Source organism: Lygodium microphyllum, chromosome 12 (assembly GCF_053477565.2).
Source record: "Lygodium microphyllum isolate KBCC chromosome 12, Lygodium_microphyllum_v1.1.10, whole genome shotgun sequence".
In the NCBI taxonomy this organism is placed as follows: domain Eukaryota; kingdom Viridiplantae; phylum Streptophyta; class Polypodiopsida; order Schizaeales; family Lygodiaceae; genus Lygodium; species Lygodium microphyllum.
The window spans coordinates 12,163,867-12,191,624 of record NC_141146.1 but is presented as its reverse complement, the minus strand read 5'-3'; the positions used below and the strand labels follow the sequence as shown (position 1 = coordinate 12,191,624).

General features: G+C 47.8%; 1 protein-coding gene across 7 annotated transcripts in view; it reads left to right on the top strand.

The window, feature by feature from the left end:
• The window catches only part of LOC148027458 (cilia- and flagella-associated protein 44-like), a 223,066-nt gene that overhangs the window by 86,968 nt on the left and 108,340 nt on the right, over positions 1-27,758 (top strand). For all 7 annotated transcript variants that reach the window (XM_087689155.1, XM_087689154.1, XM_087689153.1 and 4 more), the window contains 5 exons: positions 6,479-6,593; positions 6,749-6,817; positions 6,897-6,994; positions 7,571-7,813; positions 16,860-16,980. In XM_087689155.1, coding sequence (XP_087545281.1) covers positions 6,479-6,593; positions 6,749-6,817; positions 6,897-6,994; positions 7,571-7,813; positions 16,860-16,980 — 646 coding nt within the window. The remainder of the gene's footprint in view (positions 1-6,478; positions 6,594-6,748; positions 6,818-6,896; positions 6,995-7,570; positions 7,814-16,859; positions 16,981-27,758) is intronic.

Below are 27,758 nucleotides of genomic sequence, written 5' to 3'. Positions count from 1 at the left end.
CTTTGGAGGTGGGGATCTTCGTGGTCCGCAAGTCAAGGATTGGCAACGTCCATTTACTCACACCACCAGATGGACCAAACTATGCTTTCTTCCTTGAGACCTCTCATTCAGAAGACTGGACGATGACACAAATAGAGGAGGCAGCGAAGGGCCAGGTTGCAGACCACATCTCCCATGGATGGGAGGAGGAAGACTAGCACTCTTTTCCCAGTAGTGACCAGGGTGCATGATGGACATTTTAATGGTGGGCTAGAGCCGAGGTCCCACATTTGAGTATTATTTTTCGAGCCCCTCCACAATGGAGAGCACCAACGGATGTGATCGAGTGACCCCTCGCACAGGTTGCCCACTTCTACCAGTGTACAGAGTCATGCCTCTTAGCCTGGCTGATAGATGCCCTGGTGGTACCGCCTGGAGTATCTATTACCCACATGGTCCGCCTAAGAGCCACCATGGGGGAATGGAGTTCACCTTCCAGGCGTGTGCCAAAGCACATTCGCATGCCCTATAGCTCTTCTTCTTCATCAGTAGCTTCCATACCGAATAGATGCATGTTCGGTCAGTCACAGGCTTCCCTATGAGTTTACATCTAGCATCTTGGAATGTGAATAGCCTCCACTTCAGTGGGGTATGTGGTTTCAGGAACTTGATCGTTCGGCAAGAGTTGTAGCCTGCCCTTGCCGGACGGATCGATATCTTAGATCTGAAGGAGCACAAGCTCACCCCTGCCCAAGGTCATCGGGTAGAAGTCAGTGGCAATCTCCAATACCTCATTTGGGCTAGAGCGAATCTTCCCATGCTGATCAGGGAGGTTGTGAATCAGGTCTCCTGAGGTGCGAGGCTGATGCGTTTGAACAAATTCCCTGCACATCGTGTCCCCCTTCTGTGCCCAAAAAGCTGTTAAGGTACGAAAGGAGAACTCAGAGCGCCTAACCTCAAGGTTGGTAAGGGCTGCCCGCACGCGCACCTCCTGCGTGTGGAGAGTGGGATCCCTTGGTGCCTCCTGGAGTAGTCTCTGCGTGGCTGCTAGGTCTCGCCGGAGTGCTCTCTCCTCCTCCCAACTCTGTTGCCTGGCCTGTAGGGCTGCCTCCTAGCAGATCCTACTCGACTCAGCTAAGGTCTCTGCAACCTCCTCTGCGATCCGGTCCTCTTGGCCCACTCCCTAGTTTAAAGCTGCTCAATCTGCCTCCTCACCTCCTTCCTCTTGTAGATCGAGTCTAGGATCCGACATGATCGCGTGCCATGGGCTGAAGCAAGAGCATCAAGAGTGAGGAGAACCGGGCAGTAATTAGACAAAGTGGTACCAGCGAACTGCCCTACTTGTCCTCTGGGAGAGCATCCCCACTCTTCCACGTCCAGCCGCTCCAGAAGAACTCTGCCCAGCTGCCTGTATCCCCAAGAGGAGTTGAGTGACCTCTCCTGCCTGTGGAGAGCTGGGTCCTGCCAAGCATCACGTGCTCCTACTACGAGGAGAAAGACCTAGTAATCTTTGCCTCTACCTTATTGGTCCTCTAAGGCCTCCAGGTTGTTGAAATCTCCTCCAATAATCCAAGAGTTCACCTCTTAGAGTCCTGCTGCGATCTCCACCCAGAATCTGCTCCGTGCCCTAATTTCAGTAGGAGCATAAACATTGAGGACTCCAAAGCACGAGTCCCCTATATCCAGTCTGATCCATAGGACCCTCCTTGCCATAATCGTCCCATGGTCTCGTACACAGGCTATGAGGCTCGGGCCAATAGAGGTGCATACGTCTCCACTCCTACTGTGGTGGTCACCAATGGAGTACTCCCAATAGGTGTGTGAGCTACTTGGAAGTACCTTCCCTACCCAATGGGTGTGGAAGGGGGTAAGCTTGTGCTCCTAAAGAAGTAAGATGTCGATCCATCCTGCAAGGGCTGGTTGCAGCTTCTGCCGAACAATCAATTTCCTAGAACCATGTGCCCTACTGTAGTGGAGGTTGTTTACGTTCCAGGATGCTAGGTATATACACCTGGGGAAACCTGTGATTGGCCGAACAAGCATCTGTTCGGTGTGAAAGCTGCCGATGAAGAGGGAGAGCTATGGGGCATGCGAATGTGCCTAGCCCGTAGGCTTGGAGGGTGAACTCCATTCCCCCCTTGGGTAAGTTACTCATGAATATATGTGTGCATCACGTGGATTCAAAATAAGGTATTTTTAAAATACCATTTTTATACATTTTTTACATATAGAAGGGTGCAACATAAATGAGTTATTTACATATTGAATAGAAAAGGGTTATGTTTTATCCAAGAAAAATTCATAGATAAGGATATTTATAAATAGGCCTTGAATATGCGTGATATATATATATATATGTATATATATATAGTAACTTCCCCGAGATTTCCCCATGGTGGCTCGCGGACACACCATGGGGGTGATAGATGCTCCAGGCTGTACCACCAGGGGATCTATCAGCCATGCTGAGAGGTGTGACTCTGTACACTGGTAGAAGCGGGCAGCCTGTGCGAGGGGCCACTCCATCACATCCATCGGTGAACTCCATTGTGGAGGGGCTCCAAAAATAATGCTCAGATAGGGGGACCTCAGATATGGGGACCTCGGCACCCTGGCCACTGCCGGGAAAAGAGTGCTAGTCCTCCTTCTCCCTTCCACTAGGAGATGTGGTCTGCAACGTGGCCCCTCACCTCCTCCTCTATCCGTGTCATCATCCAGTCTCTTGAATGAGAGGTCTGAAAGAAAAAAGCATAGTTTGGTCCATCCGGTGGTGCAAGTAAATGGACCTTGCCGCTCCTTGACTTGCGGATCACAAAGATCCCCACCTCCAAAGGTAGTGGAAACTCTCCGTGCTCCGCAACTCTCAAATAAGACCATAGACCTCTGTGGAAAAACTCCTAGGGGAGCAATTGCGCTTGTCAAGGGAAGGTGTAACGTGCGGTTGGACGAGATGAGCTGGTGGCTGTGTGGGGAGGGGGGGGGACCTGGGCTATTGGTGAGGAGAGGATATGGGCGTGTGAGGCTCGTCACCCCCTATGGGAAGGGAGGGAATGGATGGGGGGGAGACACATGTACTGGGTGAGGATCAGAGGGGCTCATCGGTGGGGGAGAACATGGGGAAGAGGACGAGTAAGGGGTGGTGGGGTGATTGGATGTATGAGGCGGGTGTGAGGGATAGGGTCGGGAGGCTGTGGGATAGGGTCGGGAGGCTGTGTGAGGGATAGGGTCGGGTGGCCTTGGAATGGGGAGGCTGTGGGATAGGGTTGGGAGGGGGGATCCATGAGGGGGGGGCGCATGGGGCTTGGGGGATCTCAGGTGTGGGGGACTAAGATGCCTCAGTGGGTGGTGGGGGTGGAGTCTTGTGATCCTACTGGGTGGGATGAGTGCCAGGGTGCTGCAAGGTGTTTTGCCCACCCTCCTGCTCTCTGCTGCCATGGCTGTATGTGAGGGGCTAGCTGAGGCCCCCCTTGTCGTCTCCCTCTCTATCGTCGCTGTTGGATCCATGTGAAACCGTCAGCATTCACCTGTGGTTCTGCCGGCTGAGCCGCCTTGGCTCTGAAACGCATGCAGTCTGCAGCCTGATGCCCAAAGTCATGGTATCGTAGGCACTGGCTAGGCTGCCCTATCACAATAATCTGCTACTTGAAAGAGTGTCTGCTTGCCTCAATCTCAAGAAACTTGGGTATGTTCTTTGTATCTTTTACAACCACCCGTACCTTCGGGACTCCTAGGTTGCCACTGCATCCACGAAGGAGGGAGGAAGAACTGTGCCGAAAAGCTGTCCAAAGTCCTCCACTAAGTGATGATACTCTACCGCTAGTCCGAGGAATAGAAGGGTGATCGGGTGTCTAGGAAACCTGTTGTGGAGCACGAACTCCTCCACTGTGAAGCCACTATACCAAGGAACCATGTAAATGACCCCCTTTGTGGAGGCATAAGGTGAACTATCCACTAGCTCGCGGGCTACATCCACAGAGGTGAGTCAAATTATGAAGATCCCCTAACCTATGAGAACTACCTCTGCAATCTGTGTTGTGCCAATGCATAGCCTTGAGTGAAGCCAATCTTGAAGTTGGGCCTTGGATGGAGAGTGTCCTACGACCTCCATAGATTGCTATTTCTTTCAGCTTCAGCTCTGTGGCACGGACGGAAAGGAGTTATCCTCAGAGAGGATGACACACAAGGTGTTTGACTGGGGGGCACTCACAAGAATGCTCCAGCGTCTGACTAGAGGTTTCCATTGCGTGTCACTGCTAGGGGCTACCAATCTAGCTGGTGTGATACCGAGGGGAATGTTGGTATAGACGGAGGGAGCAACGAATGCTAGTGGTTGAACGTGCAGCATAGGATGGAGGCACGGGAGCAAGTCAACTGGGGAGGTCTTTCGTGCGGAGGCAGAGAGCGGAACCGCCACAGTAAGTCAATAGCTGCCTATCTATTTATAGATGGTTGGGTCCTCCAAAATTAGGGTTCTACTTATGGGACATAGATACACTCTAGGAGCACATTTCTTTTTATTAAAGTTTCTGTAATTTTGTTAATTAAGCTTGTTTTGGGGATGTTTTAAGTGGCTAATGGGCATGTAATGCATTTTCAGCTCCATAGTTCTGCTTATGGGACATAGACACACTCTAGGAGTACATTTCTTTTCATTAAAGTTTCAGTAATTTTATTAATTAAGCTTGTTTTGGGGATGTTTGAAGTGGCTAATGAACATGTAATGCATTTTCAGCTCAACACTTGGCCTTGGACCCATTTGTCTAAGTAGAATATTGAAGATCTGTCATTGAGTAGGTTCTGCTAGTAAGAGCTGCCAAATGGAGTCCTTCAAGAGAGAGAGAGAGTGTGAGTGTGTGTGTGTGGGGTCGGGGGGAGGGGTGCGATCTACACCAACCATAGGCCAAGGATGACACCTTGAGGCATCGACACTCTGAAGCTAGGTGAGTTTCGGAGGCTACATGATAGCTTCAGGCCTAGGAAGATCTCTCTCTTCATATGGCTTGTAGCTCACAGGAGCTTAGCAGTTGGCACGTGGCTTGGATATAGCAGGACCCAGTAGCATGCGCGAGATGTGGCAATCTAGTGAGTCACAAATACATTGCCTATAGAACTGCCCTAGAGTCCATGAGGTTCGGAAGAGAGCCCTCAGGATGGTATTTCACAGCACAATAGAGCGGCTATGAGGATGTTCAGGAGAGCTACTCTTTTCTCATCATTGGACAGCATTTGAGCAGGATTCCCACTCCAGATTACTCACAAGCACAATGGACCCAAGGACATTTCCACAAATGGGAGTTGATTGCCAGTATCATAGCCTGGTATATTGGGACTGAGATGCAGCCATGCTATCGACCTTCTAGATGTATCCACAGCAAAGACTCCATCAAGGATCTGGATAGAGATCATTCACACTCTCCATAGGATATGGAAGAGGATGCAAGGTAGCTCTGAGAGGATGAGGAAGAGAAGAGGCTTTTCTGTGGACATAGGATTCAGGCTCTTTCTTTCACACAGTCCCTCATATGGTTTGGCATTACACCCCACCGGATTGGTTGTTCACACAACCATAGTATTTGTGATGTACTTAGTTACTCTTCATAGAGTTCTTTGTACTTTTTATTTTCCCTTAGGTTATTTGCCAAGGTGTTGTTAATAGAAATTTCTTATCTTGGAAAAAGAAAAGAGTCTACCATCTCCCTATACTGAGAAAGTAAACACACTCTCTCTGATAGTAGCCACCACTATGAGAAGGAGACTCCTGTAGCGAAGAGCCCAATCCCCCTCCTAATGCTCTCCATCGTGTCTCTAGCCCCTCTAATTCCACAAAGCCTCTTTCTTTGTGACTAAGCCAATAGCTCGAGAAAAGCAAACCTCTCTCCTACTATGAAAGCTATCTACGAAGAGAGCCTCTTCCAAGATAGACTTGTCCTCTCTCTGATGGTGTAGCCTCTCTCCATCCAGAGTATCTACTTGAAGAAAAGTGGCTGCCTCAAGTTTTATTCAACAGTGTTTGGACCAATCTGGTGAAGTTCTGTAGATACTAATGTCCAAATGCAGATAATAGCTGCAGCAAATCTGGCTTCAAAACTTTTCCCCGGCCTTGTATCATGGATGTACAGAAATATCCAATGGATGCTAGGTTGCCATGGTCCTCCATCAGCAGGAACAAGTGCCTCTTATCTTCATAGCAATAACTTCTTCCATGTCCTTGAAGAATGCCCTTCACAATGAGCTTGATCCATCAGCACTCTACTCTTGACTGTTTGGGTCAATGATCCCCAAACTGCCCCTGGATTTGGAGTGAATAATAACATGCTAGCTTCTTTAGCAGTAGAATCTGGTTAGCGACTACCACCCCCCCGGGATTAGTCATACTTCTAATTCTAGGGGGAATTAAATACGTTCAATCTGTTCCATTACAATGAAAATGAACCTCTACATTCGTTTGTAAATGGAGCTGAACTAAAGTGTTGTACTTTTCAAATGTTTCTGCTTGCAGGTACTCTTCTTCATATCAGTACATCGTTTCAGGCCATGATGATGGTGTGGTTCATATTCAAACAGCTCCTACTCCAGGACAGCTAGCAGTAATGCAGCAGCATGTGTATTGGGAGGTATTTATGCATTTTTATCTACAGATATTTTCATCTACAGATGAGTTTCTGCATTCAGTTTTTGTAGTAGTTAGGTAGGTTACTTGGAGTCAACTCGTTGGTTAAAGTGGAACTTTATTCATTTTGAACTGCAATGTGAGAATGTATGGCCATAGGGAAGAATACATGATGGATTTAATGGTATGGTTTCGGGAGCTATGATCAGCTACAATCATCAATATCTGGCAAGTTTTATTCATTGCAAAGCATGTCCTTCCCTGTTGATTCTAAGAATTAATCATTTAGATGGATTCTTTATTTCAGGCGAGTGTAGCTTATGATGGGAGTTTTTATGTTCACGAACTTAGTTTTGAGAGAGACAAGCTGGAGGGTGCAGATGTGTATGTCAGTGAACTAGGTAGGTACGTAACCTTGATTTTTTTGATTGTTAAAAAAGATGTAATAATATTTATTTGTTCTGTGTCATTTCAAAATGTGAAATTCAGTACAATGAGTGGTGTAACTAATTACTGTCTAGTAAAAGGAACACCATATCATTACAGAATCTGCATAGGTCCTTTATGTTCAAAAATTTGTTCATTAAAAGAAACAGCAATGGTCATTTTAGTTCCATGTAGTATGACAATGGAAGCATATTTGTGTGGAGGGCCTCTGCTTGATTCACATCACAGATTGCAGGAATCAACCATAGTCGCATATAATACTGTTATGTCTGAATCATATTTCAAGCAAAAGGGTGTATAAAGGCCAATGTTCATCATACAATATCTAGTCTGACATGGTAAAAATTTCATTTAAAAGACTGGCACAAATACTACTATTATTCAAGATATGACCTGAAAATCTCACATCTGTGGTAAGAGGGTCAGCTGCTCAATGCACAGGATTTATATGTTCAAAGTTCTAAAAATTTAGGTATAGCTTGAACTTGCAGTGCCACTTGCCTTATTACCACTCAAAAGCTCTTTACTTTGCAGCGAAAAACATGTAGAAGATGAAGCAGATGATATAAGTTTAAAGGCCTATAGCATTGAAGAAGACAAGCAGAAGACAGAGGAAGATCGGAAGTTGCGGCTCGCCCTGCAGAAAAAGGAAAAGGTAAAACACAGAGTAGACCAGATTCGGAACTCATTGGCAAAGATTCTGAAGGAGAATAATGCAAGAGATGCAAATGAAAGGTTGCCTTTAGAAGAGTTTGAGATTGACTCAAACCTCAGAAGGTACTTTTTGAAATACCACATAAACCCTTTGGTATCAACCTTATTAGATTAAAGTGCAATATGCTTAAATTCTACCTACATTCTACCTTAAGAGGAGTTTAGCAAAGAAGTTTCAATGCATGCTATGTTCTTGATAAATCAAAAAATGGCCCTGAAAAGATCATCACTACTCCCTTTTCCTTCTCTGTGGGCTATTTCTGGATTGTACAATATTATGCTCAAGGACCAGAGATGAAAGAAACCCTAACCATATGGTTACCAGAGGCTCTGACAGGAGGCTTGAGTACTTTTTGATGCACACAGTGACACATAAGACATTCATTTTGCACCAGTATTCGTGCTTGATCTAGGAAAACCATTTAAAATGTTTCAGAAGCATTGTAGTTAGGTCAGCAAAATCTAAGAGATCCTCATTTAAAGCTGATGAGGGCATAACAAATTTGTTCAAAACCTTTAAACTCTATATGCACTGAGTATAAAGGAATCCAAAAGATATCCTGATGTCTCTATTCAAATTGGCCAAGTCCAGATACCTCCATAATTATCTGAGCTAATCTCTCAGTTCAAAATATGTTTGAACACATTCTGTGCATGGGAAAACATAAGTTATAAAATAGTGTGAGGAGACTCTGTAATTTTGCTATTTGATAGAGCAATTTTGCTTGGAAAACCACTTATCCATAAAGATAACAGTACCACAATGGAGACTGTTTCCAGGATTTCGACAGAGATCATCCACACTCTCGGCGGGAGATGGGAGAGTATGCAGGGCAACTCTTTTGAAGATGAGGAGAGAGGCCTTCCTGCGGACCTTGGGCTCATGCACTTCTTTCCACACTGGCCCCTCAAATGCTGTGGCATTATAGCCCACCAGATTGGTTGTTCATACAGATATTGTATTTGTGATGGACTTAGCTACTCTTTACAGAGTTCCTTGTACTTTGTGTTTTAACTCGAGGAGATTTTCTGTAAGGTGCTACCAATAGAATTTTCTGTTCTTGGAAAAAAAAACTTGGATGCATACATAAGAGCTTTGCAACGAGTGCCCATTCTACTAAGCTACCTACACGTGAAAGGTTACTTACATAGACACATCCCATGCTATGAGGCTTGCGATTGGGAAGATGCAAGCATCATGTTCATTGAATATTGGATCTAGTTGAGCAAGTTGCATATTACAAAAGACAGAATTTGTAAGATGTTCAGCAGAGAGTACAGTTGATAGTGAAGAGAGTGTGATAGCAAGACACCCAATACAAAATGATCTTAAGTGTAAGGTGCAAGTACAAAGTACAACCCATAAACCTTAGGGTTGTAAGAGAGTGTTCACACCTAAAGAGTGTAAAACATGACAAGTGCCCAAGCTGTGTAACATAAACACATAAAATAAAAGAAATAAATCTAGGGAAAAAAACCTCTCGTACAGAGAGTAAAAAGTTCCCCAATGTCCTACTGAAGATCACCAACACTCCTCTGTGAGCGTAGCATAAGTCAAACCCAACAAGTCCCCCTTGGAGTGAAGAGTGATCAAGACATAAGGGTGAGGCACCAAGGGAGATTAAATTTAAAGCATTGCGAAATGTTTCAAATTTGTCACGAGGAGCTTGCTTCAAGCTGTTTATGAGGCCTTGGCTTAGTAAAAAGGCATCAATTTTTGCATACCAAGCTTGAGGATCTTGCTTCAAACCATATAAAGCCTTTTTCAGCTTACACACCATGTGTTCGGAACCCACAACTGCAAAACCAATGGGTTGCTCCACATACACTTCTTCTTGAAGTTTCCCATGTAAAAATGTAGTTTCTATATCAAGCTGATGCACACTCCATCCATAATGGGCAGCCAAAGCAACCATAGACCTAATGGTAGTCATACGGGATGTAGGAGCAGTTGTCTCCTCATAGCAACGCCTTTCTTCTGTGCGTAGCCCTTGGCCACAAGCTTTGCCTTATATTTGCCAATGGATCCATGTTAATTCCTTTTCAGCTCATAGATCCACTTTGTACCAATGACTTTCTTCCCAACAGGGAAGGACACTAAATCCCATGTTTGATTCTTTATGATGGAATCAAACTGAGGTGATTTGCCAGGATGGAGTTCTTTGAACGGAGCCCGCTCCCGCCATTGCTACCCCCCGCCTCCGACTATTTTGACGCCTGCGCCCCCCCACCTGCCTCTTCTGCCTTGAGTCCCGGCTAGGCAGTCTTACCACTGTTTTGGAAAACAGTAATTTCCCCTCCTGGCTCCCTCTCCTCGCCATCAACTCCCCCCCTTGGTAGCATAGTAGCGTGATTGGTAGGTTTCTAGCGGGGACGCGCAATGGAAACTCCTGGTCAGATGGTGGCGCATTCTACAAGTGCCCCCCAGTCAAATACCTTGCGCATCATCATCTTTGAGGAACAACTCTTAGCCGTCCGGGCCACAGAGTTGGAGCCGAAAGAAACAACGATCTTTGGTCAGGTCGTTGGACACTTGCCATCGAGGGCCCAGCTGTGAGACTGGCTCCACTCCACGCTGCGTATTGGCACAACGCAGATCATGGAGGCAGTCCTCATGGGCTGAGGGATCTTGATGGTTCGACTCACCTCTGTGGACGCAGCTCGTGAGTTAGTGGAGAGCTCGCCCTATGCCTCCACGAAGGGGGTCATCCACATGGTTCCCTGGTATAACCGCGTCACAGTGGAGCAGACTCTAGCATGGAGTGGGCGTCCACTTGGGATTTAGATGGGTGAGCAGAGGGTAGACTGTCCGGTACCTAGGGTTCCAGGTGGGACTCGACATCACTCCTACCTAGCAGTTTCTTCATGTCCTTGATTTTATTCAGAGGAAGCTAGCCTATTGGAGCATGTTTCGTCTCGCACTAGCCGGCCGAGCCCTGGTGGTTAACCAGGTCCTCCTAGCGATGGCCTGGTACATCGCCTTGTGTTGGTGCTTCTCCTCTTCCTGCGTAGTGCAGCTTCGCCGTCTAGTGTGGAATTTCCTTTGGTTAGGGTCAGATGGCTCCAGGGATTCCAAGGCCAAGGTGGCGTGGGTGACATTCATACGGCATCGGTCAGAGGGAGGGCTTGGGATCATAGACCTAGAGTATTAGAGTATGGCCCTCTTGGGCAAGCTAGTTGTTTGCGGCCTCACACAAGGCGGGTAGATTTGGAAGGTCTTATTGCAAGAGGGTCTTTAGGATTGTAGATCAAGGCTTGGTGGTGAGTGGAGGCTGTCCCTGAGATGGATCTTCACGTCAGTTGAGATCACCCCCCCTAGATCACCTTTCCTACGCAACTTACTCCCCGTGTGGCAGGGCCTTCGTAAGGCCCTAATCCAGAGCTCCCTAGGCTGCCAGGAGGAGATAGACCATCAGTCGGTGATCTGGAGCTCCCAGGTCAAAGATCGGAAAGGGGCACAGATTGGCAAGTACCCCTACATCTAGTGGGCTAGTTAGGAGGCAGACCTAGCTCGTACCTTCAAGACATGGTGGGAGGTGTACAGGATGGCGGACGAGGAGGTGGTGCAACGAGTATCAGGCTGCCAAAGAGGAGTGGAGTTGAGGAGAAGGGAGATAGACGTAGCAATACCTCTGGAGTGGCTTGCTTCCTCCATACGAGAGCCGATAGAGCTCGGGGAGGTATGGGCCGTTAGGTTTTCACCATCAGGCATCCCCTTACAAGTGGCAGATAGAGTGGGCGGCGCCTCGCAGGGGACTTTCTTCATCGTTCAGCAGGGGGGGCGTCTGGCCCTTGATAAAGAGCAGCAAGATGAGGGGATAGCTGCCTTTTCGTGGAGGAGGATTCAGGTGGTGGGCCTTTAGGGAAAGACATGGTGACTGGACTCCTATGTTTTCTTGAAGGAGCTCAGGGAGTGGCACCTTTGGATTTGGGAGGGCAGACCACTTAATGGGCTGGAGTGGGATCTAGGAGAGTGGCTATGGCTGGCCATTGTGGTCGCCAAGAAGCCACCGAGGTTCCTGGAGTACACTGCGAGGGTTGGTAGATAGGTACTGATGCAGGAGGATATGGATTGGGCGCCGTTATGTAGCAAGGACTGGGCGAAGCATAGCATCATGGAGGCTTTTGCAACGGACCTTCTGGTGATGCCTATGGGATAGTTGGAGGCCGAGGAGGGTATGGTATTTCTTATGACTGGTGGCACATGGAGGCTTGTGACAGTGGAAAGTTGGCTTGCCCAGATGTAAGAGGGAGGTTGTAAGCACTGCACACAGCAGCCTCTAGAAACCCCCAAGCAGTGCCTTTGGTCATGTGAGGAGACGCAGCTCGTGTGGAGAGGAGCATTCCACATCCTTCGCCGTATAGCACCCAGCCTTGGATGTATCTCATGGGGAGCTTTCTGCTGGTAGGCTATCACCTTTTGTGTCCTGCCTGGCAGCCTTCCGTCGGACTTTCTGCGCTACCTTTGGGACAGCTAGAGGCCGAGAAGGGTGTCCTATTTTCTTTGGCTTTTGGCACATGGAGGTGTGGTGGTTGGGAGTTGGCTGGCCTAGATGTAGTAGGATGGAGGGAGTAAGCATTGCCCACGGCAGCACTTGGAAACCCCAAAGCACTGCCTTTGGTCTTGCGACAGGCATTTAGCCAAGGCTGTCACCTTTTGTATGAGGCCGGGATGCAAGACATGATATTCATTATTGAGGCAAGGTCGTGGGCAGTGGTCGGTTTGGAGGCTCTACCCATTCGCCAGGTACTGGAGCCCATAGTAGACCACTCTAAGGTATGTGAGATCATAGGGAGTCTTACTGGATGGCATATCTGGAAGGCACAGTGTCAGGAGGCTTTTGGCAGAGAGACTTTCAGTATAGGCGACCTTAGCAGAGCTCTGGACCTCCATCATCCACTCCCTTGGCGGCCGATGGGATCAGGTGCAGGGCGAGTCCGGGCCTCGTCAGAAGCTCCGTTGTCACTTCATGCGTACTTGGGGCGGCCAGGACATGTTTTTCGTGATGCAGGCAGGCTGCCCCAGATGGCGATACACCCCCCCCCCCCCCCCCCCCCCCCCCCATGGCTTCTTGTCCCCATCCCCCCCAGACCGCCTTGAGAGGCTTGTATACATGATGTATTTGTGACTTTGCATTAGTTCCAGCTAGTCTGTTGAGCATGAGCACTCCGTTGTAATCAGTTTTTTTGAGTAATATAATCAGCTAGATTTTACTTGCAAAAAAAAAAATGATGGAATCAAACTCGGCTTGCGTTGTTGCCATCCAATGCACACTATGTTGTGCATTCTCAAAACATTCAAGCTCCTTATCATCAAGTGTATCTTCTGCCATAACAAACTCCATGGTATGTGTACCATCATGCATACGAGCTTGCCTTCTTGCAATAGGAGTATCCAAATGACTATCTTTTATAGTCTGCAAATACCATCTAGGCATCTGCCTAGTCTCCTAACTGTGTTTAAGCTCTTGCTGAATTTCAAATTCAGCACCTTGCTGAATATTCAGATCAGTCATGGGCTGATTCTCTGCATTACCGAATGGAGCAGCTGGCTGAACATTAAGTTCACTTACTAAAGCTCCAACTATATCACCGAAGAAAATGGGTAGCAGCCCATCAAATACATTATTGGCAGCTTGATATGTCTCAAAACGAGGAAGGGATAATTCTGATTTTTCATCGAAAACCACATCCCTACGGACAGATACCTTCTTAGAGACGAGATCATATAATCTATATCCTTTGCTTTCACTACTATACCCCACAAAAGTGCATTTAACAACCTTGTTATCCAACTTCTTCCTGAGTACCTTGGGAATGTGTGCATATGCAAGACACCCAACAGTACGAAAATGTCCAATAGAAGGTTTCCGGATGTTCCAATGTGCCTATTTCTCTCACTCATTCCTGATGGCTGATTCATTCAGTCCATCACCTCTTCTCTCCAGCCTCTCCACGACCCTCACACCCCTTCAGGAGGACATTGTGGTTCGTGGTTCATGGCTGTCTTCATCATCTTCCTTGTGCTATGGCACCCTTGTTCCCTTGTATCACATTCACTCCATGATTCAGGTCTTCATCATTCCATTCATTATAGTTTCTCCTCTCTTCCCTTCTATTCTGAGTGTTTGCCGAGTTCACTCTCTGTTCCTCCCCGCAAACCCTACTGTCTCACTGGTACGTCATCTTTTGATAGGCGCGAGCCCTTTTTGGGGTTGTCAATGCGAAACCCTAGCTGAAGAAAATAACCGAAGAAGTGGTTTCTCACTTTAATGTCTTGGTGGGGCACCTGTTTAAGACATGGCAAGCACACATAACTGCTTCCATCCAAAAATAGTGTGGTAAGCTCTTTGCTTTCAGCATACATCTGGCCATCTCCATGAGTGACCGATTCTTCCTCTCTGCAACCCCATTTTGTTGTGGAGTATAAGTAGTAGTATACTAATGAACAATGCCTTGTTGCTTCAAAATAGAATTCAGCATAGAAAACATGTATTCTCCCCTCCGTCCAAACAGAGAGTCTTTACCCTGCAACCAAATTGATTTTTAGCAAGTGCTACAAAAGCCAAAAATGCATCATACACTTCTGACTTTTCACCAAAGAGTAGACCCAGCAAAAATGAGTAAATTCATCAATGAAAGTGAAAAAATAGTAATAGCTACCCAATGGCTCTGTTTGCATAGGGCCATATACATTTGAGTACACAATCTGTAATCTGGCAGTTGCTCTAAAGGAAACATCACGGGGAAATGAAAAACAATGCATTTGTTCCAAAATACGTTCCTCGCAAATATGCTCAGGAGGTCTCTCCAAGAGAAGTAAACCATCAAGCATCTGTGTACGCTGCATAAGCATCAAGCTACCATAGTTTACATACCCCATACGAGCATGCCATAACTCCACCTGTGATATAGTTGGAGTGAGAGTAGATGCTATATAGACCGAGTGATCAAGTGAACAAGCATCCAAGTCAGATAACCCATGACATAGAGTGCCAATCAAAACCAAAGTCATGGTTTCCTTATCTCGACCATACATATGTCATTATCAATGGTAACTTGCAAACCACACCGTGCCAAAGAAGAAATAGATAACAAATTTTTCTTTATGCCTGGCACAAATAAGGCATCCTACAAGTAGAGAATAGATCCATCAATGGTTGTCAACACAATCTCCTCAATGTCTCTAACGGGGTATGATGCATTGTTGGCCACTTCACAGACTTGCCAAACAGGGATACAATAACAGAAGAAAACAAATCTCTGCGAGATGTAATGTGCCTGGAAGCACCACTTTCAAAAAACCATGTGCTCGCATCCTTAGTAGAGCTAAATGCTCTATCAATCCAAGAAGAGTCATAACTGCATGTGTAAAAACAATAGTCCATTTCTGCAACAAAGGATGTGGACTCAGTAGCAATAGAAGGTGTATTAGAAATAGACATCCTTGACTCCTTCTCCTTGGCTATGTGCTTTCTACATTCAGTGATGTAGTGTCCTCGCTTCTTGCAATAGTGGCACTTGCTCTTCTTGGCTTGCGTGCCCCCTGTTTCTTGCTACTCTATGAAGCACCTGATGTCCTAGAGCTCTGCGGAGCATTTTTAGCTTGGCTTCCCTTGCCCTTCTTCCGTGCCATAAAAGCTTCCTCAAAGCTATGACATCTACACCACTATTCTTTCTTGTTTGCTCTTCCTCTAAGAGCAAACTGACCAACTGAAGAAATGTAAGTGGTTGTGGAGGAATCCTTATGGTGAGATTCAAGGCCGTATGAAAGGCCAAATATATGAGAGTGGCAATGAATCCAAGGTAGTAGATATCAACTGTGCATTTGAGTAGTACTCATCTACATTCATAAGCTACTCACGCAAGTCTTGAATTTTATTTAGATGATCCTGTACCCTCATCCATCTTCAGAGTCTCAAGCTCTTTCTTCAAGAAAGAGATGCGTGTCTCAGTCTTTCTAGTAAACATCTGCTCTAAGGTCAGCCATGCTTCTCGCGAAGAAGCTGTAGACTGAATGTGAGGGATGATAGACCATTGAATTGCCAATGCAATTAGTGACAAAGCGTGTGCATCCAGTGTGTCCCATGTCTTTTGTGCTACTGATCACTAGGGAAGTGGCTGAGTTGAAGTAGGCTGAATAGGCTGAATTGCCCGTTGTCCACGTCCTCTTGGAGGAGTAGTAGTAGGAGACACAACTCCAAGCCTAACTTCTTCACCGCTAACATAATCCCAAAGATTCTTTGCAATCAGCACATTCTTCATCATAAAGGACCATAGGGAATAGTTGTTGCCATCCAACCTATCCTCCTTGGACACATATGTAAATACATCACCTCCTTCATTTGCCATGATAAATATCACTGATCAAATCTCAGAATTTCCCGAAATTACGGCAAGTACTTTGCTGTAATTAGCAAATTTAATCACTCTGTCAAAAACTGTCTGAACCGCATGCTGTCCAAGGTGCAATAAATGCTATCCACAGCCAAAGCATAAAGCATTCACCAAGACATCATAACCCGTACTGGTTAGCCTAGGCATAAACCATGCCATAGATGAAATGCCAGCTGCAAAGAAGTGATAGTCAAACCCAAATCGAGCTCTAATCTCAGCTCAAAAGCAATTCGGAGCATAAACAAGGCATGTGGCATAGTCCAAATACATCATGACATCATACAGAGTAGCCGGGAGCACCCCGTGACCAATAGGCATAACCCCAACTATAGCATAAATAGCTTCAGCCCTGAAGTTTCCAGCAGCATATAACCTCTGTAAACTGAGCAAATCAGTGCTCAATCCAAGCTCAAATCCATAGGCAAACCATAGGCATACATTCCCATATGTATAGGCACCATAGTTTTTGGAATGTGAAAACAAGAAGTAATATGTGAGTCTAAGTAAAATAAGAAACTTTAATAAACCACATTGAGCGAAAAAGAATCGTAAGTGTTTTGAAATTTGCATGGTTTTATGTTATCGAATGGTTGAACCTGTTATCAGACATACTCATAAATGTGAGTGCATTTGAAGTTTGTTATTTGAAATAAAAAATAGCATGTTTGCTGCATTAATCTTTATTTATGAAACTTTTTGTACTTTCAATCAGCATTATTGAAAAGGAAATTCAAAATAATGTTGATGAAGTGAAGAGAGAGTTACAATGGGAAACTGAAAAGAAGTCAATAGCCCTTTCAAAGTTACGGCAATGTTTTTTAGATCCACTAGAGGTACTCAAAAAGCTAGTTATATGTTTTAGCACTCTCTCTTTTAGCTATTTTCCTTCTTTATAGAGTTCCATTATATAGATACTTCTTTAAATGGAATAATGTTTGTTAAATTATCATCCAAGAGACTATGGGTACTAAACAGTTAAATTATATTGAATCCACATAAAAATGCACATAATCATCAAAGGTGCTAGTACATTTGCAAAACTGTGTTATTTACTGGTCTTCATACTACTAAGATAAGTTCTGCTTCTGTATCAACAACTTAAAAACATATGAACTAGCAACCTATAGCTTTTGTGGATTGACTAGAAATGTTCATCAAAGGTTGCATCAAATATTTTTGAGACATTCTATGCAATGGTCTTTTTCATCACGTACTGTAAACCTCTTGCTGTTGCCCTCATTGTTGGCCTTCCTTCTCCATTCCTCACTCGTGAGTCTCGTTGGTTTTCCTCATTGTGTGACCTTCCTTCTTCATTCCTTCTCACAAGAGCACATAAGCTCCAATCATGACATTTCACAATCCCTTGAGCATCTGCATGTCATCTGCTATTCAATCCTTGGCCCTAAAGTAACAAAAGGCACAGGCATAGGTTGTAAACAGCAAGATTCCTCAATTGTGTAGGTTTTTTGAGGAGGGTGGACGTGCCACGCCGTTGGGGGGGTTGGGTGGTGCCATGTCGTGGGAGGGGGTTGGGTGGTGCCATGTCATGGGAGGGGGGTTGGGTGGAGCGGGGGGTGTGCCATGTCGTTTGGGGGGGGGGGTTTTGGGTGGAGCAGGGTTTTTTGAAGAGGGAGGGTGTGCCATGTCCTGGGGAGGGGGGCTGGGGGGCTTGCGGGGAATGTGTCATGACACCCACACCCCCCCCCTCCCCCCCACACCCCCCCCCCCCCCCCCACCAAAAAAAAACCCCGCTCCACCCGCCCCACCTCACCTCACCTCACCTCAACTCCTCGTGATGTTTATCGTTCTCAGCAACAACAGTATCCTTCCTGTGATTCAATTGCTAGTTTGCAGAGAGCAGACCTGGTAGATGTGATCAGAAGTGAAATGGAAAAATTTCAGGCAGCTAAAGCTGTTGATGTGAAAGGGAAAGGAAAAGGGGTGGTTCAGTAGTTTTCTTTCTTTGTGTTATCACGAAGATTGCTTTATGGAATGTAAAAGGTGTTTCTTTGGGCAGTAAGCAACATCCGCTATCGAAAACAATGTTAACTAGAAATTGGGATGTTTTTTGTGCTATGGAGCATAAACAACATGCTTTGGCAGGATCTACCTATGTATTTTTTTGCAAGTAAAATATGGTTGATGATATTACTCAGAAAAGAACTAATTCAATGGAGTTCTCATGCTCAACAGACTAGCTGGAGTTGATGAAAGTCACAAGTACATCATGTATACAAGCCTCTCAAGGCGGTTTGGGGGGGATGGGGGCCAGAAGCCATGGAGGGGGGGTGTATTGCCATCTGGGGCTGCCTGCCTGCATCACGAAAAACAGGTCCTAGCCGCCCAGAGTGCGCATGAAATGATATCGGAGCTCCTGACGAGCCCTGGACTCGCCCTGCACCTGATCCCATTGGCTGCGGAGGGAGTGGACGATGGAGGTCTAGAGCTCTGCTAAGGTCGCCTGTACTAAAAGTCTCTCTCCGCTGAAAGCCTCCTGACACTGCGCCTTCTAGATATGCCAACCAATAAGACTCCCTATGATCTCCCATACCTCAGAGCGGTCTGCTGTGAGCTCCAGAATGTGGCGGATGGGTAGAGCCTCTAAACTGATCGCTGCGTATGACCCTGCCTCGATAATGAATATCGTGTCTTGCATCCTGGCCTCATACAGAAGGTGACGGCCCTAGATGACCGCCTGCCAGGAGAAAGCTCCCCATGAGATACATCCAAGGCTGGGTGCTATATGGCGAAGGATGCGGGATGCTCCTCTCCGCACGAGTTGTGCCGCCTCACATGCCCTAAGGCAGTGCTTTGGGGTTTCCAGAGGCTGCTGTGCACAGTGCTTACAACCTCCCTCCTCCTGCATCTGGGCAAGCCAGCTTCCCACCACCAAGCCTCCATGTGCCACTAGCCATAGAAAATACGATACCCTCCTCGGCCTCCAGCTGTCCCATAGGTGGCACCAGAAGGTCCGTCGGAAAGGCTCCGTGATGTTGTGCTCCGCCCAGTGCCTGTTGCGTGATGGCGCCCAATCCATATCCTCCTATATCAGTACGTGTCTACCAATCCTGGCAATGTACTCCAAGAACCTCAGTGGCTTCTTGATGACGGCAATGGCCGGCCATAGCCACTCTCCCAGGTCCCACTCCAGCTCATCAAGTTGCCTGCCCTCCTAGATCCAAAGGCGCTACTTCCTGAGCTCTTGCCAAAAGACAAAAAGGTCTAGCTGGCATATCTTCCACTGAAGGCCAATCACCCTGATCCTCTTCGATGAAATGACAGCTATCCCCTCATCCTACTGCCCTCTATCAAGGGCCAGACGCCCCCCTCTCCTGTACAATAAAGAAGGTCCCAAGTGGAGCGCTGCCCACTCTACCTACCACCTGTAGGGGGGTGCTTGTTGGTGAGAACCTAGCGGCCCATACCTCCTCGAGCTCTATCGGCTCTCGTATCGGGGGAGCAAGCCACTCCTGAGGTATTGCTGCGTCTATCTCCCTTCTCCTCAACTCCACTCCTCTCTGGCAGCCTGATACTCGCTGCAACATCTCCTCATCCACCATCCTGTACACCTCCCGCCATGTCCTGATGGTACGAGCCGGGCCAGCCTCCCAACTAGCCCACTGGATGTGGGGGCGCTAGCTAATGTGTGCCTCTTCTCGATCCCTGATCTGGGGGTTCCAGATCACCGGCTGATGATCTATCTCCTCCTGGCAGTCTCGAGGACTATGGATTAGGGCCTTATGGAGGCCCTGCCACACGCAGAGCAAGGTGCATAGAAAAGGTGATCTGGGCTGACGTGAAGATCCATCTCAGGGATGGCCTCCACCCCCGCCAAGCCTCGGTCTACACTCATGAAGACCCTCTTGCAATAGGACTTTCAAGGTCTGCCCTCCCGATTTGAGGCCGCGGACAACTAGCTTGTCCAGAAGGGCCATACTCTAATACTGTGGGTCTATGATTCCAAGCCCTCCCTCTGACTGATATCGTATCATGGTCACCCACGCCGCCTTGGCCATGGAATCCTTGGATCCGTTTGACCCGGACCAAACGAAGTTCTGCACTAGGCGGCCAAGCTGCACTACGGAAGATGAGGAGAAGCACCAACACGAGGCGATGTACCAATCCGTCCCTAGGAGGACCTGGTTAACCAACAGGGCTCGGCCGGCTAGTGAGAGGCGAGTCGTGCTCCAGTAGGTCAGCTTCCTCCAAATAGAGTCGAGGACTAGTAGAAACTACTAGGCGGGAGTGATGTCTTGTCTCATCTGGAACCCTAGGTACCGAACGGTTTGCCCTCTGCTCACCCATCTAAATCCCAGGTGGACGCCCCACTCCATGCTAGAGTCTGGGGGTGTGAGGAAACCAACTGACTTTCACCAGTTGATTTTTGCTCCCGTTGCAGAATAGAACATTTGAAGAGCTAGCCTCACTCTCTCCAACATCAACTCATTGTCCTCTATGTAGAGTGCTGTATTATCTACATACTTTGAGTCTAACAACTTAGTCTCCTCTCTCACTGGAAGTCGGAGGCCACGTAATTTGCTCACACGCGACCTGAGTAAGTGAGACATCGCCTTTGCAAAGAGTAGGAACAAGTACGGGACTAGGGGCAGCCCTGTCGAACTGATCTCTCCAGCCAAAACTCCTCCCCTCGCCTACCACCTATGAGGACCCTGTTGGTGGCCGATCTGTAAAGTGTAGAGACCTCGCAAATCCAAGCCTGGGGGAAATCCAACCTCACCATGGTGCCCTCTAGGAAATCCTAGTCCATCCTGGCATAAGGTTTCTCGAAATCGAAGAGTAATACGGCCAGTCTTTCCCCACAATGTTGAGCCCACTTTGTCGCCTCAAAGAAGGTAAATACATTGTCCAGGATGCTCCTATCCTGGACAAAACCTGTCTGTGTGTCGTGGATGATGTCTGGAAGCATAGGCCGTAATCACCTACCAATCGTCTTTGCTAGTGCCTTATAGGCCACTGACAAAAAGGTGATTGGTCTCCACTGAGAAAGCTCCAACTAGTCTCCCCCTTTGGGGAGAAGACTGATAAGGTCTGCCGAAAGACTCCCTGGTATCTGTCCTGAAGTGACAATCCCCTGGAAGGCAATCAGTAGGGGTTCCTTCACTACTTCCTAGTAGGTGGTGAAGAAGGCCCTAGATAGACCATCCTCCCCCAGGCATTTCTGCCCATCCTGTGTATGGAAGGTCTCCTCTAGTTCCTTCCCTATGAAGAGGACCAGGAGGGAGCGTCCCATCTCCTCTGTGACAAGGGACGAGATGTGATCCCAGACCTGGTGTCTATATCTCTATCCTCTAGCTAAAGTTGTCTCTTGTTGGAAGAGGCGTGTATAATAGTTGGTGGCATTCTCCATCACCTCGTCTGGGCTAGAACGAGTCCTCCCATATTGATCTCAAAGGCTGCGTATCTACTCTCCTGCAGTGCGAGGCTGGTGTACCTGGAAGAACTCCCTGCACATCATGTCCCCCTTCCGTGCCCAGAAGGGTACTAAGGTTCTGAAAGAGAACTCTGAGTGTCTGTCCTCTAAGCCAGCAATGGTTGCTCGCGCACGCACCTCTTGTGCGTGGAGGGTGGGATCCCTTGGTGCCTCGTGTAATAATCTCTGCGTGGTTACAGGGTCCTGCCGGAGTGCTCTCTCCTCGTCCCAGCTCTGCTGCCTAGCCTGTATGGCTGCCTCTTGGCAGATTCTGCTCGACTCGGCTAGGACCTGTGCAACCTCCTCTGCTACCCGGTTCCTCCTGTCCCACTCCTTGGTCCAAATCTGCTCTATCTGTCTTGTCACCTCCCCCCTCCTATAGATCGAGTGAGGGATCCGACAGGATCGTCTCTCTAGGACAGATGCTGGGGGATCTAGTGTCAAGAGAACCGGGCAATGATCGGACAACATGGTTCTCGACAACTGCCCGATGTGGCCTCCTCGAGAGCCTCCCCACTCTCCCACATAAAAAATGTCCAACCACTCTAGTAGGGCTCCACCTAGCCACTTGTATTCCCAAGAGAAGTCCAGCGACCTCTTGCTCTTGTGGAAGGCAAGGTCTCTCCAGGCATCGTATGCTCCTACTGCCAGTAGAAAGACCTGCCATGTCTCCTGCTCCTCCCCGGCCATGCCTTGGTAGTTTATTCCGCTGCCCTGCTGGTCCTCCAAAGCCTCTAGGTTGTTGAAGTCTCCTCCAACGATCTAGGAGTCCACCTCTGGGAGTCCTTCCGCGATCTCGACCCAGAACTTGCTGCGTGCCCTAACCTCCGTAGGGGCATAGATATTGAGGACTCCATGGCACGAGTCCCCAATATTCAATCTGATCCATAGAACCCTCCCTGGACCTATCATCACGTGGTCTCGTACATAGGCGGTGAGACTCGTGCCAATAGAGGTACAAACGCCTCCAGTCCTGCCATGGGCACCAATGGCGTGCTCCCAATAAGTGTGCAAGCTGCTCGGGAGTACCTTCTCTACCCGCTGGGCCTGGGTGGAAGTGAGCTTGTGCTCCTGTAGCTGTAAGATGTCAATTCATCCAGTAAGGGCAGGCTATAACTCCTGTCGAATAATTAACTTCCTGGAACCACGTGCCCCATTGTAGTGAAGACTATTCACATCCTAGGATGCAACGTGTAAGCTCGTGGAAAAACCTGTGACTGACCGAACAGACATCAATTCGGTATGGAGATTGTTGATGAGGGGGAAAAACTATAGGGCATGCAGGTACGCTTTGCCACAGGTTTGGATGGAGAACTCGAGTCCCCTATGGTGGCCCTCAGCCGGACCATAGGGGTGATAGATGCTCCAGGTGGTACTATCAATGTTTCTATTAGTCATGCTGAGAGTCGTGACTCTATACACTGGTAGAAACGGGCCGCTTGTGCCAGGGGCCACTCGATCACATCTCTCGAAGCACTCCACTGTGGAGGGGACTCAAAAGATAATGCTCAGGTGTGGGACATTGGCACCAGCCCACCAGTTAATGTCCATGCAACCAGGCCAGTGCTGAGAGTCGTGTTGAGAGTTGTGACTCTGTACACTAGTAGAAACGGGCTGCCTTTGCAAGGGGCCACTCGATCACATGCCTTGGAGCTCTCCACTGTGGAGGAGCTCAAAAGATAATGCTCAAGTGTGGAACCTTAGCACCAGCCCACCAATTAATGTCCATCATGGAACCAGACCACTGCTATGCAAATAGTGCTAGTCCTTCTTCTCCCATCCACTGGGAGAGGTGGTCCGCTACCTGACTCTTCAACTCTTCCTCTACTTGTGTAGTCGTCCACTCCCCTAAGTGAGAGGGCTAAAAAAAAAGAGGCGTTGTTCGGTCCATCCGGTGGTGCTAGTAGATGGACCTTGCCCCTCCTTGACTTACGAACCACGAAGATCCCCACCTCTAGAGGTAGTGGAAACTCTCCGTGCTCTGCAACTCTCAGGTAGGACCATGGGCCACTGTGGAAGAACTCTTGTGGCAATGGTTGTGCCTGTCTCAGGAAAGTGTGATGGGCGGCAGGGGCAGATGAGCTGGTGGCTGTATGGGAGGGGGAAGACTGCTGGTGCAGGGAGGATATAGACGTGTGTGGCTCATCACCTCCTGTGGGAGGAGGGGGGGTGGGTCTAGGGGGGAACACCTCTACCGGGTGCAGATCAGGGGGGATGCTCGGTAGGGGAGGTGGTGGAGGGAAGGATCGAGGGATGGTGGGATGGATGGAGGTGCACGGCGGGTGTGGGGGGGGGGGGCTGTGGGCTGTTGGCTTTGGGGGGCGGGGGGATCATGGGATGTGCGGGGGAGTGGGTGTGGGGGCTATGGGATCTCGGGTGAGGTAGTCTGTGGCACAGGTGGTGGATGTGGGGGGCTGCGGTCCTGCCAGCTGGGGCGGGCAGGGGGGCTGTTGAGTGCTCTGCTGAGGGGGCGTCGCTCGCCCACCTGCTCCCTGTTGTCGAGGTTAGGTCTGAGGAGTTGGTTGCGCCCCCCCCCACCGTCTCCCTCTTTGTTGTCTCTAGACCTGTGTAAAGCCGTCAGTGTCCACCTGCGGGCCTGTTAGCGGATCCACCTTGCCTCAATCTCTAGGAACTGTGGGATATTCTTGACCTCTTTCACTGCCACCCGTACCTTTGGGACTCCTGCTACTGTCACTGCATCCGCAAAAGATGCGGGAAGGACAGTGCCAAAGAGCCATCCAAAGTCTTCCACCAACTGGCGATACTCTATCGCCAGGACGGGGAAAAGAAGGGTGACTGGGTGCCGAAGAAACCTCTTGTGGAGTGCAAATGCCTCCACAATAAAGCCACTGTATCAAGGGACCATGTATATGACCCCCTTCGTGGGCGCATATGGTGAACTGGCAAGTAGCTCACGAGCTGCGTCTGCCGAATTGAGCCTGACCATGAAGATCCGTTGGCCCATTAGGACCTCCTCCACGATCTGCGTTGTGGCGATGCGCAGCGTGGAGTGAAGCCAGTTCCGAAGCTGGGCCCTGGCTGGGGAATGTCCTACTACACCTGACCATAAATCGTTGTTTCCTTTAGCTCCAGCTCCATAGCTCGGACAGCTAAGAGCTGCTCCTCAGAGAGGACAACACGCAAGGTGTTCGACTGGGGGGGCACTCGCTGAGTGCGCCGGCGTCTGATCAGAGGTTTCCATTGCGCGATCCTTCTAAGAAAACTACCAATCACGTCATGGTGATACCTGAGGGGGAAAGTTGTTGCAAGAGAGGGAGCAACTAGAGGGTGGGGGGGACTAATATGCACAATACTTATTAATTAGGATACATGCAAGAAGACCACGGGATATATTCATTGCAATATGCCACTTTCCTCTTGCAAACTCTATCTATGCTACATAGGATGGATCTCCCTTTGATGTACTTTTCGAGGATATCATGAGATATGCTAGCATTGGGGACATATTATTAGTAGGAGATTTCAATGCCGTACTAGAGACTTACAAACTTTTATATGCATGATAATGCCATGTTCAAAGAGATCAACATATATGAAATAGGCCTATGCAGGAGAGCTCAGGACAAAGAAGTGAGTACCTATGGGACACACCTATTGGCTTTGGGAAGTGCACATAGACTAGCCATCTCTAATGGTCTCTGACGATGGCCAGGATCTAACAATTTGACATGTTGGAATCACAAAGGAGAGGCAAGTACTCTAGACTACTTGATAGGCTCACCAACATTGATACCAAACATCCAAAACTTTAAGGTATCTAAGAGACCAATCGGCATAGCAACTAATCATGCTATTTTGACATTCATACTCTCTTGTGGACATATGAAACATGAAACACCATGCCTCCCTAAACGTCCTAAATACTACTTTATAGAAGAAACCTCACACATGTACAGTGGTTCTTGCAAGCCAATTTACATACATTGGACCTGAGCAGATCATTGGAAGAATGTACAAGGGATTTAGTAGAGGCCATACATGGATCAGCCGCCATGTATGCATTCCCATACACCTTGCCCCGATGTAGACCCACATACTCTATTGTCCCCCAAAATAGCTAGTATGATAATGAGTGTAGAGTCACCCGAGCTTGCTTACGGAAAGAAGTGGAGCTAGGCACTCAGACACATTGTCAAGCAAAGGTGTTCTTCAAACACCTTGTGCGGAAGAAGAAACGAGACTACTTAGCAAAAGTAGAAGCAAAGATATATCAACTATTTTTGGGACGCGATAGCAAGAGTGCACGAAAGATGTTTCATGAAAGACAGCCCCCCATACAGATCACATCACTAGATGCTTGGCTTGACAATGGGAGACCGCTATATGACTTGTCAGGGCAGCCACCTATGTAGCCCCCACAGGCCTGTAGGCCAACACAGTGGTCTTTCTTCAACTAGAAAATTGTTAGGGATGCGATTTATAGATTACAAAAGGGGAGGGCACAGGATAAATGTGGACTAGTGGCAAAACATTTCTTATATGCTTGTGACATACTAGCACCCATACTAGCACATATGTTCAATAGAGTAGTATGTTAAGACTTCCCTATGAGTTGGGCAGACAATACTATAATTCCTCTATTTAAGTGTGGTGATCCCTTGACCCCTAGCAACTACAGGACTATCATGATCGGTCATACAAGATATATGGATCTATATTGGAGCATGAACTCAATGAGTGGGCTGAAATGCAAGGCAATACCACATTAGACCATATTCTCACACTTAGAGCCATTATTGAGGAGGGTCAAGAGAGCACAAGGACAGCCAGGTTTTGGACAAGGATATACCACACTGGACCATATTCTCACACTTAGAGCCATTATTGAGGAGGGTCAAGCCCGAGACACAAGCCCGAGACAAGAGGATCTATTGCTACTTGGTAGACTTTAGCAAAGCTTTTGATACAGTGCCTCGTACACCCATCATACAGAGATTGCAAGATATTGGAGTACTAGAGGATATACGATGGGGTATCTATGCATTATATGAGACAGTGATAGGTCATGTACGGGCACCTGGGGACCTATCAGAGAGGATTGACAATACCATAGGAGTGAAACAAGGATGTCCGCTTTCACACATATTGTTTCGTCTATACATAGATGAAGTGTCTAATTACATTGGCTAAGGAGGAGGAGCCGGAGTCAGCCTAGCAAGGGTGTTGATACCAATATTATTGTATACAGATGATATTGTTCTCATTTCAGATTCACCGTAGGGATTGTAGTGCCACCTAGATACTTAACACATCTTCTATAGAGATAGAGCCCTCACATTTGGGGGAGACATTGTAACGTGTCCACTAGTATTATCCAGGACACGTCTTAGCAGTCCATCGGAAAGGATGCCTAGAAAGCTCCGCCCGGCACTCCCATGGAATGTTACGGGGTTTGCGATCTAGGGCTTTCCGCGTCTGCTTCCGGCCGTTCCCACTTAGGATCGACTTGAATTAGGGTTTTCCTGATTGGTCATTTCCTAACAGCAACTAGCGTCGGACCCAAGCGAACTACTTTACGCAGAAACGCCAGGTCCGAAGCGGATTCACGGTGCACTTGGTTCAAGGAGAATGGAAAACAAGAGGGATGCAAAGCTCAACCTCTCTGCCATAAGGCATAGTCCCATTCCGTTCCCCCCTAAAACGACGTAAATTGGGTTAAGACATAACTCTAGGTCAACGCTTTTGTTGTTCGTGTCCTTTGGCGATCATCCCGCTGTTCCTCGTGATTTGAGAAAAGTTCCCGGCCAACCGGGACCACCCATCCGTAGGACGGACCTATGGCCCATCCTCCACACTTTCCTCGGGTTGTTTTAGTTATTTAATTATCTAACATATTAGTTGGACATGTAACAACCAGCTTCTTTAATTAACCCGTTAAGCACTGGTTCCTTCACGTAATCTTATTACTTGACATAGAAAAACAATATCAGACAAGTTCTTTATTAACAGGTCATCATATTTATCTTTGAAATACAAAGAGTTCTGCCCGTAGGCTTATCCACAATCCGCCCGAAGGCTGTCCAACAATCCACAGGGATCACTATTCCAAGTTTCCGCCCGTAGACTAGTATGCGGGCCTCGAGATCCAGTCCTGAGTCACGTTAGCCTCTTGTGCAGGACCCGGAAGGCGAGGGGTTTACGGCCAGAGCCCCCCTGGCA